At 44.2% G+C, this 14020-nt stretch overlaps 4 protein-coding genes across 6 annotated transcripts in view; all 4 read right to left on the bottom strand.

The window, feature by feature from the left end:
- LOC135334720 (uncharacterized) overlaps nt 1–744 on the bottom strand; it is an 8775-nt gene extending 8031 nt beyond the window's left edge. The window contains exon 1 of the mRNA XM_064529995.1: nt 539–744. Coding sequence (XP_064386065.1) covers nt 539–596 — 58 coding nt within the window. The 5' untranslated portion in view covers nt 597–744. The remainder of the gene's footprint in view (nt 1–538) is intronic.
- A 44-nt stretch (nt 745–788) lies between these two features.
- Nucleotides 789–7530, bottom strand: LOC135334793 (receptor-type tyrosine-protein phosphatase epsilon-like). 2 transcript variants are annotated; one of them, XM_064530119.1, is made up of 14 exons: nt 7389–7530; nt 6124–6648; nt 5385–5488; nt 5006–5096; nt 4877–4953; nt 4344–4613; nt 3660–3953; nt 3316–3462; nt 2980–3076; nt 2367–2929; nt 2165–2296; nt 1930–2090; nt 1245–1380; nt 789–959 (listed from the first exon to the last, which is right to left on the bottom strand). In XM_064530119.1, the coding sequence occupies exons 2-14, from the start codon at nt 6554–6556 to the stop codon at nt 906–908; spliced, it is 2559 nt and encodes an 852-aa protein (XP_064386189.1). In that variant the 5' UTR covers nt 6557–6648; nt 7389–7530; the 3' UTR covers nt 789–905. The 2 variants fall into 2 exon arrangements, with proteins under 2 accessions (XP_064386189.1, XP_064386188.1); XM_064530118.1 differs by lacking the exon at nt 7389–7530 and having other exon boundaries at nt 6124–6961.
- On the bottom strand, nt 7451–8514 carry LOC135334855 (plasminogen receptor (KT)-like). The gene is made up of 4 exons (XM_064530217.1): nt 8346–8514; nt 8092–8222; nt 7741–7850; nt 7451–7631 (listed from the first exon to the last, which is right to left on the bottom strand). Exons 1-4 carry the CDS (start codon nt 8436–8438, stop codon nt 7528–7530), a joined length of 438 nt encoding a protein of 145 aa, XP_064386287.1. The 5' UTR covers nt 8439–8514; the 3' UTR covers nt 7451–7527.
- A 15-nt stretch (nt 8515–8529) lies between these two features.
- LOC135334785 (RNA exonuclease 1 homolog) lies at nt 8530–13974 on the bottom strand. 2 transcript variants are annotated; one of them, XM_064530106.1, is made up of 14 exons: nt 13821–13974; nt 13016–13648; nt 12924–12955; nt 12723–12779; nt 12594–12647; nt 12346–12417; nt 12164–12298; nt 10639–11962; nt 10016–10282; nt 9740–9816; nt 9470–9690; nt 9098–9236; nt 8814–8937; nt 8530–8759 (listed from the first exon to the last, which is right to left on the bottom strand). In XM_064530106.1, exons 1-14 carry the CDS (start codon nt 13933–13935, stop codon nt 8650–8652), a joined length of 3360 nt encoding a protein of 1119 aa, XP_064386176.1. In that variant the 5' UTR covers nt 13936–13974; the 3' UTR covers nt 8530–8649. The 2 variants fall into 2 exon arrangements, 1 of the variants encoding a protein (XP_064386176.1); XR_010394368.1 differs by lacking the exons at nt 8530–8759; nt 8814–8937; nt 9098–9236 and having other exon boundaries at nt 9618–9690; nt 9740–9895.
- Nucleotides 13975–14020: the final 46 nt, after the last annotated feature.

Raw genomic sequence — 14020 nt, 5'->3', positions numbered from 1 at the left:
CTGTTAACGAATGAATTGATGATCTAGTATTTCTTTGTGGCATCAATGTGTCAGATTTGTAGTACCTAATTAAGATCTAAGAGCGCCTCACTGCACACAGCTATAAGGTTTGTACAGGTAGGAAGCCTGGCCACACAGCCAACACACACAATGCTCATGCTAATTCCCTAGAGCTATTCAACCAGCTCTCGGCTGACCCTTAAAAATAATCCAAACCACATACTTGGCCATTGAACCAGATAATTATAGTATAACAGTGTACGTGTATAAAAATATCATTATCTCCATTTTTATTGTGATCAGCTCGATTACACTTAATTTACGAAGCTCATGCAATACGGGATATTACATAAATTAAGCTAATACCAGAATTCATTACGCTAGATCTGCTTGCTTTCCGATAAATGCAGCAAATATACCATACGTAGGTGAAGCTTAACTATGCAGGGTGTACATGCAAGCAGATGCTGACCCACTGCTCCCTTATGTTCACCAGCTCGGTTAACTCATATACCCTCTAGCTAGCTAGCTCTCATACCTTGTCCTCGAGCAAGGGCTGTCAGAGCAGCCACAAGCAGTAGCACACAGAGACCCATCTCACGCACGGTATGTCCGACAGGGGAGGGCTTGCAGTTTCTCTTCTTGGATAACACACACACACAGGTACAGCTCTTGTTGTCTCTCTAAGCGATAGCTTGCAAGGGAGTCTAGTCTTGGTAGCGTGCAGCTAGCTAGCTTGACCAGAATTAATGACGTAGGACACCTTACAGTTACCATTAAATGAGGGGTATGTAATGAATCTCATTGGACAAGTTTAATATTACACACACGGAAATGGTTTCAAAATATGGCTATAGAGCTAGCTACAAAAATAAAACAAACTGACTGATATAAGTGTATACGTGTTATTGTTCCTTTTGACTTGATTCTAATGCCGTGTACATGAACCGATAATATACCTGCAGCAACAAAACGAAAACACGATAACATACATGTTTACTATGCGTTTACAACGTCGAGTGTAAAATGGCATCCCTCTACTAGGGTGTTGGTGTGAACACGGCAGTTAGTACATAGAGTTGTAAAAGATATGCACAGGGTACCATAGCTACACTATAGGCACAGGGCACCATAGCTACACTATAGGTATAGACTATTATCGCATTATTTCTAGCCTTTGGAACCAAAGCATAATTATCATTTTTATTCCACAACTGCTGTGTTGTAGATCAGGAAGTCTTCACCTTTGATGTTAAGATGCCAGGCCTTTGCTTGCGTAGCCTCCTCACAGTAGTGAACACGTTGACTGCCTCCTCCACCTCCAGCTGCCTGAGGAGCACACACAGACCACAGTACACCCCTCCGGCCTCACCACTAACTCTGCACAGGGAGGAGGAATACAGTATAGCAGGTTATTGTATTGTAGGGCATCATCCGCTGTGAAATTATTCTAGTTAAACGTCACTATCCTGAGCTGTACGAATGTTTGGGCAGTTCACATGAGAAAATCGGTTACTTAGAGTGCTTCCGCTTTCAATTTCTGGTTATCTTGTGCAAATTCACTGTTATTATATAGACAGATAATAATCCATTCATACTAATTTCTGAGAAAATGCAATCAGAGTCAGACATAATTATAAGATGATATAGATGATAGATACTAATAAGTTAGACTGACAAGTGAGAAGCTTCGGGTTCCCCTCAACTACTACCGTATTACTAGAATGTTTGCGAGCATCAAACATATGCAAACTTTGCGAGCGTTTATCACTTTGCAAACTGGTACTGGTAATGACATATGATCCTTGGCCAGAACGCGATAGTTAGATCGCAAATGGTCAATTTTGCTGCTGATTTAGCTCATTCGCAAAGGTTTTTCACCAAAAATTATTCTAGTAATACGTTGTTAGCTGTATGTACTGCCCTTACCCTGGTGAGGTGTGGACTGCTATGAGGTTATAGCCAGTGTCCCTCCAGTGATCTCTGGAGCGCTCTATCAGTGTGATGATGCCAGTGATGTCACTAGGAACATCGACCAATGGCCATGACTGGAGGTGGAACTGAGTCACTCCACGTTGCTCATCTGAGTCCTATACCAAAAATGAAATGAAATAATTATATACAAAACTTCAATAAATAATTCGACTGCAACAATTGGACAAACCTCACTGTTCCGTATTGTCAATTCCCTGACGAGAAGTCCTGCCCCCTCCACCCACTCAGTCTCCACGAGGGTCACAGTTAAACACCCCTCACACTTTACAGGTGCACTGCTCACACTTGGCCAATAGCGATCCTAAAGGGGAGTGATACAAGCACATAAGCAACAGTGTTTGGATAAAATCTAAAAATGATCAGTGTCTGACCTCGTCCTTCTTGATAGGCCCCAGTGTGACAATGGTCCGCACCTCTCTCTCCCACACCATCCTCCAGAAGTCCCCCACAGTGCTATGCAGGGGGGCCTGTGTGTCCTCCATATTGCTATACAGGGGGGCTTGTGTGTCCCCCATATTGCTATACAGGGGGGCTTGTGTGTCCCCTGCAGTACTGTCCCCTACAGGGCTTTGCAGGGGGGCTTGTGTGTCCCCCACAGGGCTCTGCAGGGGGGATTTTGTGTCTTGTATGTCTTCCACATTGCTATACAGGGGGGCTTGTGTGTCTCCCGCAGTGCTGTCCCCTACAGGACTTTGCAGGGGGGCTTGTGTGTCCCCCACAGGGCTCTGCAGGGGGGATTTTGTGTCTTGTATGTCTTCCACATTGCTATACAGGGGGGCTTGTGTGTCTCCCGCAGTACTGTCCCCCACAGTGCTATGCAGGGGGGCTTGTGTGGCTATAAACTCTATCCTGTTGTAGTAGCCAGTGATGAAGCTGGCATTGATGTAATCACTATCAGAGCTGGGGTCTTGAAGAGCCACTCGATTGTTGTCAACTACACAAGATCAAGATTATATAAACAGTCATGAGATGGTTATATCTCACAGGGTATGTTAGCAGAGTCTCTATTCTTATCCGTGTTCGCCTCATCTAGTGCAACTGAAAACAGATAGTCTGGAGACAACTTCACATCCAGTACATGCTGCAGAGAAGAATACAGCACTTAAACAAATACTAGAAGCTTCTAATACATCAGTCAAACGCGTTCAAAACAGAACCAGTAGTTGGTTTAATGTACAAAGTAGCCAGAAAATTACTTGCCTTCGCTTTCATTCTACAAAATTGACCAGCTAGTTGTACACATCGCATAGAATGATTCATTTCACTAACACACAAATCGATTTTCTCCTAATAATAATTTTTGATTTTTGATTTCCTCACAGTAAATTCTTTGTCGAGTGGAGTACTGCCATCCGGAGTTGGTGTGTCCAGTGCGCCCACGTACTCCACCAGTGACCCCGCCCCCACATCCATACCACCAAACAAGTGATAGTGGAGCAACGAATCATAGATAAACAAATACTGAGCCTGAAAAAAAAATTGTATAGCGAGATTTTTTTCGGATAATGAAAAGTTCAGTAATTTAGAAGCATCACCTGAAAATTAAAACTTCAAAATTAATGGGTAACAGGTTCTATGTGACTATCCTAAGCTGTACGAATATTTAAAGGTAGTTCATACGAAAATTTGGACAACGAAAATTACCCGCTATAAAAAGCACTCACTGAAGTTTGAACCATATGACCTCTCTGAGCTCTCATACGACACACCACTTCCTGTACATTGACCACGCCCCCTGCATCTATTTGCTGAGTCAGTATATCCACGGCAATGTACGTCCCTGTGCGGCCCACCCCTGCACTGCAGTGTGTGAGTACAGGTCCGTGTGACGAGTCCACAGCCGAGCGAACACGACGCACAAACTTGATCATAGCACTGGCTTCCTTGGGCACTCCAAAGTCAGGCCATGAGGTGAAGTGATACTGTATCACTGACTTGGTTGTACCAACTTGGGAGCTCTGCAGGTTATGTATATAGAGGTGACAAGATGACTGATAACACAGTCCCATAGATATTAGCATTAAATGAATAAAGCATCTTTGAACGGCAATAACTTTACTTTCGTTGGTCCAATCACTAATTCTGAAAGCTTAGAGACCTTTCATGTTATATATTATCGAATATCTATTTTGGGCTTATTTTTGACACAATACTAACTATGGTAATGGACATATGTTTGAGCATACCATCTGAAAGAGCTCCTTCTAAGCTTTCAGTATATGGATCACCAAAACTGTAGCACTCTCAATACAGGTCAGTGAAATACGAATATTCCGAGAAAATCAAGCTGTGTACAGTATCTACACAGTAGGGTACTAGACTAGCTCATTGTAGTAACCAGTGTGTACCTTCTTACTCTTCCCTGACGTAAGAATGAGCTCCCTCGTCACAAACTCAGGGTAGAGTATCTGAGACTCGAGTGTCACCGCGGTGTTCCCGTACTGAGACGTCCCTCGCGACGGCCAGTATTGGTGACATTTGACTGTCCCGTTCTCCTCTGTGTTGGTCACCATGACAATGATGGAGACGTTGTACTCCCACACCATCCTCCAGAAGTCCGCACAAGTCCCGGGAAGGGGACCCTGCGATGCTATGTACTCACGGCGGCAGTTAAACCCCTGTAAGCAACAGGCAATTTATTACATGGCAATGAGTGCCACAAACAGACTATCAGTAAATAGTGATCTCAGGCCGTGCAATCTGCCATAACAAGAATTCATGACCATCATTATATCACCCCTACCAATAATAATGTCATATAATTATTGGCACTGCATTTTCTTTGATCTCAGAGGTTAAAAGGCAGCAACTACCACCATTCCTGACATTGTACAGTAATACCGTGTATGGTCAATATTAGGCAGAGGGCCATTATACGCACATCGATGAAGTCAGCATTGATGTAGTCAGATCCTGCCACTTTGGGGATGGTTCTCAAGACCACACGACTGCTGTCCCCTATAGTGATGACAATAAATACATAGTATTCAGTACCAGTGTCTGCACTCACTGGGCAGTATGTTGGTGTATCTGTTCCTGGTGGCATTGCAGGAGAGTTGGGCCTGGGTGCTCACTACAGGCTGATCCAACTCCTTCACAGACTGCAAGGAAAATAATGCTGACAAAACGCAAGGCTATAATTATAATACAGCCTTTGATTTTGTTGAAATTGCTGGATTTCGATCAATAGGAACTTGTAATGGTAAGATAATTCTGAGAGCTATTGTATATATAGTTTCATATAGTTTCACAAATTACTGCCTCATCTTGATATAATTTATTGCTAGTTTAAGGGGTACACTGATTCAGGCAACACTTGATATATTGCTAGTTTAAGGTACACTGATTCAGGCAACACTTGAATAGGGAGGGGGACAGGTGTGACTCACGTCATACTCATCGTCTGCTGGATAGCTGTCATCATCGTGCAGCTTGCTGACATAAGCAGGGAGGTTAGAGGGAGGGAATGAGATCAACTCCGCTGCTGTCAAATCTGCAATGATACATGTAAGTAACAGCATCACACAAGTATAGCCTTGCTTTTATTATTTTCAGCACATCACTGATATTATACCCCAAATAATAGACCTTCTATACAAGCTACTGAATGCATCTGAAATCAAATCAGATCTAACCTCTCAAAGGTAGCTGGGGAACTTATAATTATACTCCACAAAGCTTAAGCTCTAATACACTTACGGAGTACCTGAGTATATATTGTTTGTATTCAGTGAATATACAACAACATTGTGAGTGATATGCCATTATGTGCGTAGCTGTTAGTCAACAGAGGGTCTTGTGTGGAGGCTATAGCTCTACTGGTTTGCTATTACAGTAAAATCACTTTCAAAATGGCTCAAATAACAAAAACCTTCCCCCAAACGACAACAATCCCACTAGTATTAGCATATTGAATGGAGGCAGAGTTACGCTGACAAACATGCAAGCTATACCTTATACACTGTTGATCTACAAACGCACCACAGTTATACACATACATTAGGATTGTAGGGACAGCACTGAGTGGTCCCTCTAGGGACAGCACTGAGTGGTCCCTCTAGGGAGGTTTATAGTATGATTTGGAGGTGGTTTCAAAATATCGATTACTGCACATAATTATATACTTACGCTCAAACACTTGTTCCTCATCTCCACTCTTCTTGTCACTGTTTATCTCCTCCAATGCGCACTCGATCAGCTTCTTGGACGAGGATGATATTTTGCGTTTTGTTGACCTCTTGACCCCATCACGGCTGCAACACTTGTGCACGACACACAGACAGAGAACGGTAGCGATCACCATGAGAACTATCAGTACTGCACCCGCTACACCCACTGCAGCCCATATTGCAAGGGATGGAGGGTCAGTAGTAGTAGCAGGGGTATCAGTTGGGAGGGTGCTTGAGGGGGGTGATGGTGTCATGGTGGTGGTGGCTGGACCGCTTGTCCTTGCAGAGTTATTAAAGGGCAGGGATACAGTGAACGAGGCCATTGGAGTGGGAGTGATGGAGCTCAACAGAGTGGTGCTTGTGAGAGAAGTTACTTCAATCATGCTACTCATTATATCATCACCACTACCACCACTGCCCTCATCTGATGTAGTGGTCGGTTCTGTTGGTGTAGTACTTGGTCCTGCACTGCTGGTTGCAGAAGCTGCAAAAGTTGAGAACACAGTGGTATTCAGAGCCATGCTAGCAGGGCCCATGCTAGCAGAGGCCATGCTAGCAGAGGCCATGTTAGTAGAGGCCATGCTAATAGAGGCCATGCTAGTAGGAGCTATTGTACTGGTTGTATTTATAGCTGCAGTGCTGTATAGACATAGTCCAGCCAGCCAAAGAAGAGGCTGGACCAGGGCGGCCATAACTGCATGCACAGTAGCTAGCTAGCTATGCTTGACTCTTGTTATCACTAGCTAGTTTGCGTGAGTATTGGGACTCTATTAGATGAAGGGTGTCCTTAAATGGTAGCATATAGTTTACAGTGGACTGTTTAGCAAACAGTGGATAGTGAAGGTATATGATGGTAGTAAGCAAAAGGGGGGAGTGGCTCAACCACAATGCACACCTCTGTACTTTCGGTAAAATAGCTGTGACTGGCTAAACAGTACTTTGGTAAAATAGCTGTGAGCTGGCTAAACAGTACTTTGGTAAAATAGCTGTGAGCTGGCTAAACTCACAGCTATTTTTTACCGAAAGTATTTAGCCAGCTCACAGCTATTTTACCGAAAGTAAGCAAAAGGGGGGAGTGGCTCAGCCCATGCACAATGCACACCTCTGGAAGCCAGGCTAGCTACTGATACAACAGTTCTGGCTTTTACTTTTAGTATACTATTATGCTTGTATAGTTATAATATGCATTACGCAAAACACACACACACACACAGAGTGGCTTACTAGGGACCTTGGAGATGGCGACAACATGGTGCAGGTGGTAAGAAGTTTGGATTTGGTACGGATCAACATTATAACAAGCATCAATTCACTAACAATCACAGGCTGAATTTCTAAAAATAATTTGTTGTCTAGTGTTCAGTTATTTGCTGGCTTTTCTATTTTTGTCGATAAGTTCAATAGTGAGTGGTTTCCCAGGCAACGCCAACAAACTTTGTTCATTCTCCAGAATATTGTCGGCCTCAGCTGCAGAAAACAATCACAGAATTATTAGAAATGAATAACCTGAGCTACACAGTACACATCAGGTAGACACGAGGCTCACACTGATACTCTAACTATTCACAGAGCTCACCGATAATCCTCTCCATCTTATTACCCCAGGCCATGTCCCCTAGATAGGTGACGATGAAGGTCATGGGCACCAGTGGCGCAATCAAGGCAGTCCTCTTAGTACGCAGGAACCTAACCCAACAGAGATACACAATCATTATTACTTGAAAATTTCAATTTCTTAGATTTTTCACAATGGAGAAAATGTTACATCATGTCATCAATCACAGTGTTCTTTTTTAGGGATCGTTTATACAGTACGTATAATTAAGTAAATCAGGAAGTAATGGACCATGTGAATGTATGAATGTAAGTTTCGTAGTCATTCCTACGGAGGTATCACATGATATAATCACATGATATAGTAACGTACCCAGCGGTGAGGCCCAGAGCAGTCACTCCATAAAAGGAAGCGTACCAAACCATGGCTTCTCGTGAGCGTGCCAGTTGCTGGGCAATCATCCGCTGTCTCATATCCAGCTGCATCTGAATCTGACGTCCCAGCTACAGAGAGGACAGAGGGTATAACTCTGTGAGGCAACGACAACTAATTTAAATAGTAGCTCGATACATTTTATATAATTAATACAAGGGCTTAGTAGATCTGCTCTAGGGAGCTTATTTTACCTGCATCTTTTGTGTGGTGAGCATAAACTGTTGCTGCTTCTTCATGTTGTCATCCATGACCTTCCCCATAGTAGAGCTCAGTGCAGAGCCCATCTCTCCAGCTAGCTAGTGCAGATCAACCCTTGATGATAAACAAATTAACAGACAATCAATAATTCAAATATTTCACCCCAATAAGCTGAAATATAATGAGATTCATAACATTCCATGATAATAATTATTCACAAAAAATAGGAATTTTCCTCACCACCCAACAATGCATAACAATAAAATTAACAGACAAAACAATAAATAATAAACACAGTTAAGAGTTACTGACTCTCCGCGGAGCATCTCTCTTGAGATCACCTTTGACCTTCCACACCATCAGCTCCATGCATGACCTCGAGTCCTCCAAGCTATCGTGACCTCCGTCTGTATAACAACAATATAATACACAGGGAGGGGGGGCAGGGGGGTTTCCCTCACCAATTTCATTCTGTATGAACTTCATAAGATGCTCTGTCATGAGAGCTTTGAGTGAACGCTTGTAAGGGAGGCCCTTCTTGTGAGGGAACACCAGAGCTGTGTCCACCACTCTGTCATGTATCACCTAGGACACAGGAGGGGAATAGATTAACAGCTGACGGCTACAAAATGCACACACAGCACAGAGCTCTCGACAACTCTGTGTATGCTGATGATGGCGCTATTCTATTTCTATTCTATATTCTTAATTTATTTACTTGTCTAGTCTAGCAACCAGTCCTTACTTTGAGGGATCTGAGGTCGCTCTCCAGACTGTGCCCCACTAGGATGGTGTCCCTGCCCACCAGTGAGAGCAGCTGCTCCTGGACATCACTCAGAGTGGTGGTCACTGACACAAAGTCCTCCGCCTTTACACCACTGAACCTGAACACACACAGAGAGAGGAGAGAGAGAGAGAGAGAGAGAGAGAGAGAGAGAGAGAGAGAGAGCATACTAACATTTATATACCTCTGTTACATACTGTCTATTCACTACAAATGTTGTGTCTATTCAATAAAAAATATTGACAATTTTTCATTGCTAAAATGCTAGTTACAATGTCATGTATAGCGTAAACAAGGAGCATACTGACTGTATGTGTGTGTCCAGCATACTACCTTGTATTGTAGTCCACTATGGGATGGCTGGGGATCACCAGACTCTCGTACACCACCTCCAGGTCAAGGTTCACCACGGACACTCGCGTGAGTTGCAGACCAGTTGTTGTATAGCTCATCTCACAGTCCACTGCATACACACACGGGTTGCTTAGCGACCCGGTAGCCGTGGTGACGTAGCCAGACTCACGAGTCGGCAGTTCTCCAGCCGTAACATGCAACTATAAGAAAACCAGCGAATAAAATATTAATTACAATATAATAGCTTACCTTTGCTAACTGACACGCATCCGAATCCCGTCGTCCCTGGCAACAAGTGTACGCTGAAATCATACCTTCACCATACTCTGCACATGTTCATTAGTAATAATACAAGTAATGACCGTATAAGCGCTTAATTTCGCTGTTTTCGAGGGTTAGCAAATCCTACACAAAAAGACGGAAAATACAACGTCATTTGAGCGAAATTTATTCGTTTTTCAGAGGCAATTTTACTGAAATGTTTGAGCTACTTGCGGTAATTGGTAGACATACAAGAGGTCTCACCTTTCCTCTTGATGAGGCGGCCATAATGATAAGAGCACTCTGCTACTGTCTGGTACTTGCCATCATTGTATATCACAAATGGTTTGCCACAGCGACAGCATGAATGTCTCTGAGCATTCTGCCCCACACGCTCGATAACAGGGGGTTTGGTATCACCACGGTTGATTGAGACCACACCCACTTCCTGTGTGGGACGAGGATAGCCGTTGTCTGTTAGTTGTTCCTCTGAGAGAAGGTAGCGTGTCATGTACTTGTAGAACACAGCAGCTGGAGGGGGGGGGGTCATACTGAGGTAGGGGGAGGTATGGGACAGACAGTAATAGTTATCTATTGGATTAGGCCTTTCAAAGAGTTAATTGTAAAAATGCACAATCCTAACTCAAGTTATGAGCACTCTAAGGTAGCTATCAAAACAGGCCATTTTCTGAGAAAAAACACACAAAGGCGCTATAGTACAAAGGCTCTTCTCTACACAACAGAACGAAAGCAATCTGTAATCTAAACACATCATTAGACACGCTATTCAAAGGGTTACAAATTGCACTAACTCAAGTTATGTTGCAGCTAATTTCCCCCAAGGCTATATGTAAGTCTTGTTACACACAATCAACACCACTTCTCACGTGTGAAAGGTATTTCCTTTTTCTTGACAACAGTGACAGACCCAGCCCTAGTGGGCATGGCTTTCCGTGGAACCACTGGTCTCTTCCCCATAGCCCTAGCAATGGAGGCAATGTCAGGGGGTGGTTTCTTAGCCGTGGCTAGCTTTGTGAGGTTAATGTAGGGACCGGATGGAGCAAAGAGAGGCGACAAAGGTTGAGACAATGATGTGACTGTGTGGCACACTTGTTCCTCTGGTTGTATTTCATCAAAAACGGCATTATCAACTGGCGAGAGAGAGGGCTTATGCTTGGTGAGGACGATGGGAGAGGGGAGGGGCTTATGCTTGGTCTCTTCAGGGCTGCCACACCCCCCACTATCACTAGAGGACATACGTAGCACACGAGATAGTTTCAGAACAGCATTATCAACTGGCGAGAGGGGGGGCTTATGCTCAGGGCTGCCACGCCCCCCACTATCACTAGAGGACACACGTAGCACACGGGATAGTTTCAGAACGGGCGTCTTTATCAAGGTCACTGAGCTCTTCCTTCTAACATGAGCATCTTTACTAGAGCTGCCATCTTGAGATCTATTTCTACTCACACGCATTGTTCTTGGTTCCACTGAGGACGTGCTACTGGTCTTTCTTTCCTTTTTGATAACCTCTACTCGGCTACTGCTCGAATTTCTTCGTTTGACACATTTTTTAGGGATTTTTGATTTTGATTTTTTGCTCAGAGCTGATTCAAACGACACTCCTGGTTCCGAGTCATCACTGATCATTATGACGCCCGGTATAATGGGTGTGGTCTCATCCTCGCTGCTGCTCTCTCCAAACAAATCCACCTCAAGATTGACTGCTGGTTTTGGCATCTTTACTGAACTGGAAATTGGTGAAGGTTTTGAATAAAACTTGGATGCACTCGGACTAATAACTGCTGGCGGTTTTGGTGGTACTTTCTTAGACAATGTTTTTTCATCAAATTGTTTTGAGAAAGTTTTCATTTCTTCAGTGAAAAAAGAGTTTTGTAATTCTGCTTCAAATTCTTTCCAATCTTGTTTCTTGCCTTTATCAGTGATTTTATCTTTGACCTTGAGAACTTTCTTTTCTTTTTTAATATTAGAATGTGTTTTTTCAGAATTGTCTTTCGAGAGTTTATCACTGGTAGGTGTGGCTTTCATTTGCTGTGAGTGTTTCTTGACCCTAGCGTCGGACTTCGTCCTTTGCTCTTGAAGGAACGCTTGAGATCTCTCACGCAGTTTCTTGAGGGCTGAGGTCACATAGTTCATGTATATCATACGCTTAGAGCTCTTCTCAAACAAGGCCCTCTCATCATCTAGACACTGTGGTGGTGTGGGGGTGTGGTGTGGGTGGTGTGTGTGTGTGTGTGGTGGGTGGGGTGGGGAATATAATAACACGGTCAAACATAATCAATTGTAATAGCATTGTCAAGGACAGGATGTTTGTATCATAGATCTACGATGTTTTACATCAGAGAACAGGCTACACTAATGACCTTTGACCCTACTATCAGCCTCACTCACTGTTGTGTACACCAACTCGGGGTCAGAGGTCATCTTGAGATGCTCATCAATAAAAGCGTTGAGGAACCTTTGCCTCAGACTAGTGGGTATACGAGCATTCACAGTGAGGGGTAGCTTGGGCCTGGACACATTAGTCTGTGGAGGGTACATGTGTCGGAATGAATTATAAGGTAAATCTTTACTTTTGTTTCCTTGGCGATGGCTGTCCTCTGTTTGCCCATATAGAGCTCTGTTCCTGACAACATATCTGAGAACTGAAGGAGAGGTCACACACACCCACGCACGCACGCACGCACGCACGCACGCACGCACGCACGCACACACACACACACACACACACACACACACACACACACACACACACACACACACACACACACACACACACACACACACACACACACACACACACACACACACACACACTTACATTGGACCTGATGGTGGTGGGCCTGGGAGCCACTCGTGCTGCCTCTCTCACTCCCTGCACACACACAATATCTAAACACACTGTATGGTAGGTCTCTCTAGAGCAACGTTAAGGGGGATCAAATCTCACTTGTGAGTCGGCGTGGGCTTTCCATTTCTTTGTAAGTGAGCTGCCATAAGGATCATCCTATATAAAGGGAGGGAGGGTGAGACTAGAGCAGTTAAAGGGGGGGGGGGTGAGACTAGAGCAGTGATACAGTGGATTGAAGTGAACTTGCAACAGAGAATTGCCTAACAGCAATCTACAATCACTGCACTAGCGTGCACTTGCCTCAGCCTTTCTCTTGAGAGGAGGAGCAGGGTCTGCATGGAAACAATACTAATGATGAAATATTAATCATTATTTAATTAATAACCACTCACCTTTAGTCTTGGCTGTTGCCGTGGGTAACGCAGTGACCTTATTGAACTCTGCTTCAAGTAATAACATACTGGGACTGTCTTCTGTCTCCATGGTTACCTCCGAGTCTACACTAGGTTCATCAGGTTCATCATCCACAGGACTACCAAACACGTCAGCCTCTGTTATTACCCGGGTACTGCCCACCACCACAGAGGAAGGACCAATGGAGTTATCCTCTTCCCTCGCAGTAGAGCTATCTCCAGTGCTAGGTGTTACATCTACAGGTGGGTTAGGTGGGTCTAGCTTCTCTTTAACGAATGGTGGTTGGTATGACAAAACACTACTATAGTCCACAGTTGATGGAGGCTTTTCATTGGACGCTTGGTTGTATGACTCTGCACTCATACATTTCTCAGGGGCATAAATTGGCACTTCTGTTTCGTCTTTTGCCTCCTCTTTATTTATAGGTATTGCACTTCCACTGGACGACCCAAAGAAGTTGGCCGCATGGCCCATTGCCATGGCAACATCGGACATCACCTTGTCGTCAATTTTCGAGATATCAAAGTTCAAGACTGTAGAAGGAGCAGACTCCACCGAGTTAGAGGCCGCCGGTTGCTGCTGCTTGAGGAACGAAGGCCTCTTAGACTTTGCTGTGTGTGCGTGTGTGTGTGTGTGTGAGGGGGGGATAGATAGCGGTGTGGTTAATACCAAAAGTACCACTATACCAAAAGTACAATGATGTACATTACTTAACGATATTCATATAAATAGTCGAGATGAAAGGGTAGAGGTCAAAGCTTATAGTGGTGATCTGACAGGTACCTGGAGGCTGGGGCCTGGGTAGCTTGTGGCTGTAATGACAGTGGGGCCTGTGACACAGTCCATGCTCGTGGAAGGGGCACAGGGTCTTCTTAAAATAACCAGAAGAGTGGAACATCTTCAGCAGTATGGTAGAGGAGGCCACGCCCACCCAGCTACAAACAATCCACGTGGGTAATCTGGTACGCCGCCCTCTTATTGCA

The sequence above is a fragment of the Halichondria panicea genome, chromosome 4, assembly GCF_963675165.1.
Source record: "Halichondria panicea chromosome 4, odHalPani1.1, whole genome shotgun sequence".
In the NCBI taxonomy this organism is placed as follows: Eukaryota; Metazoa; Porifera; class Demospongiae; order Suberitida; family Halichondriidae; genus Halichondria; species Halichondria panicea.
The sequence above is the reverse complement of the archived record's forward strand: the minus strand, read 5'-3'. Positions and strand labels throughout refer to the sequence as shown.

What these genes read in the sequence shown, in the direction of transcription:
- LOC135334793 (XM_064530118.1), bottom strand. Translation starts at nt 6,856, where the DNA reads ATGGCCGCCCTGGTCCAGCCTCTTCTTTGGCTGGCTGGACTATGTCTA. An exon ending in GTCATATGGTTCAAACTTCA is followed by an intron (nt 3,463 to 3,659) that starts GTGAGTGCTTTT and finishes TTTTTTTTTCAG; the next exon opens with GCTCAGTATTTGTTTATCTA. An exon ending in GCAGTCCACACCTCACCAGG is followed by an intron (nt 1,381 to 1,929) that starts GTAAGGGCAGTA and finishes CTCCCTGTGCAG; the next exon opens with AGTTAGTGGTGAGGCCGGAG.
- LOC135334855 (XM_064530217.1), bottom strand. Translation starts at nt 8,438, where the DNA reads ATGGGCTCTGCACTGAGCTCTACTATGGGGAAGGTCATGGATGACAAC. An exon ending in TCACCACACAAAAGATGCAG is followed by an intron (nt 8,223 to 8,345) that starts GTAAAATAAGCT and finishes TCCTCTCTGTAG; the next exon opens with CTGGGACGTCAGATTCAGAT. An exon ending in GCTCTGGGCCTCACCGCTGG is followed by an intron (nt 7,851 to 8,091) that starts GTACGTTACTAT and finishes CTGTTGGGTTAG; the next exon opens with GTTCCTGCGTACTAAGAGGA.
- LOC135334785 (XM_064530106.1), bottom strand. Translation starts at nt 13,935, where the DNA reads ATGTTCCACTCTTCTGGTTATTTTAAGAAGACCCTGTGCCCCTTCCAC. An exon ending in CCGCCTCATCAAGAGGAAAG is followed by an intron (nt 9,817 to 10,015) that starts GTGAGACCTCTT and finishes GAACATGTGCAG; the next exon opens with AGTATGGTGAAGGTATGATT. An exon ending in GTTCATACAGAATGAAATTG is followed by an intron (nt 8,760 to 8,813) that starts GTGAGGGAAACC and finishes GTTGTTATACAG; the next exon opens with ACGGAGGTCACGATAGCTTG.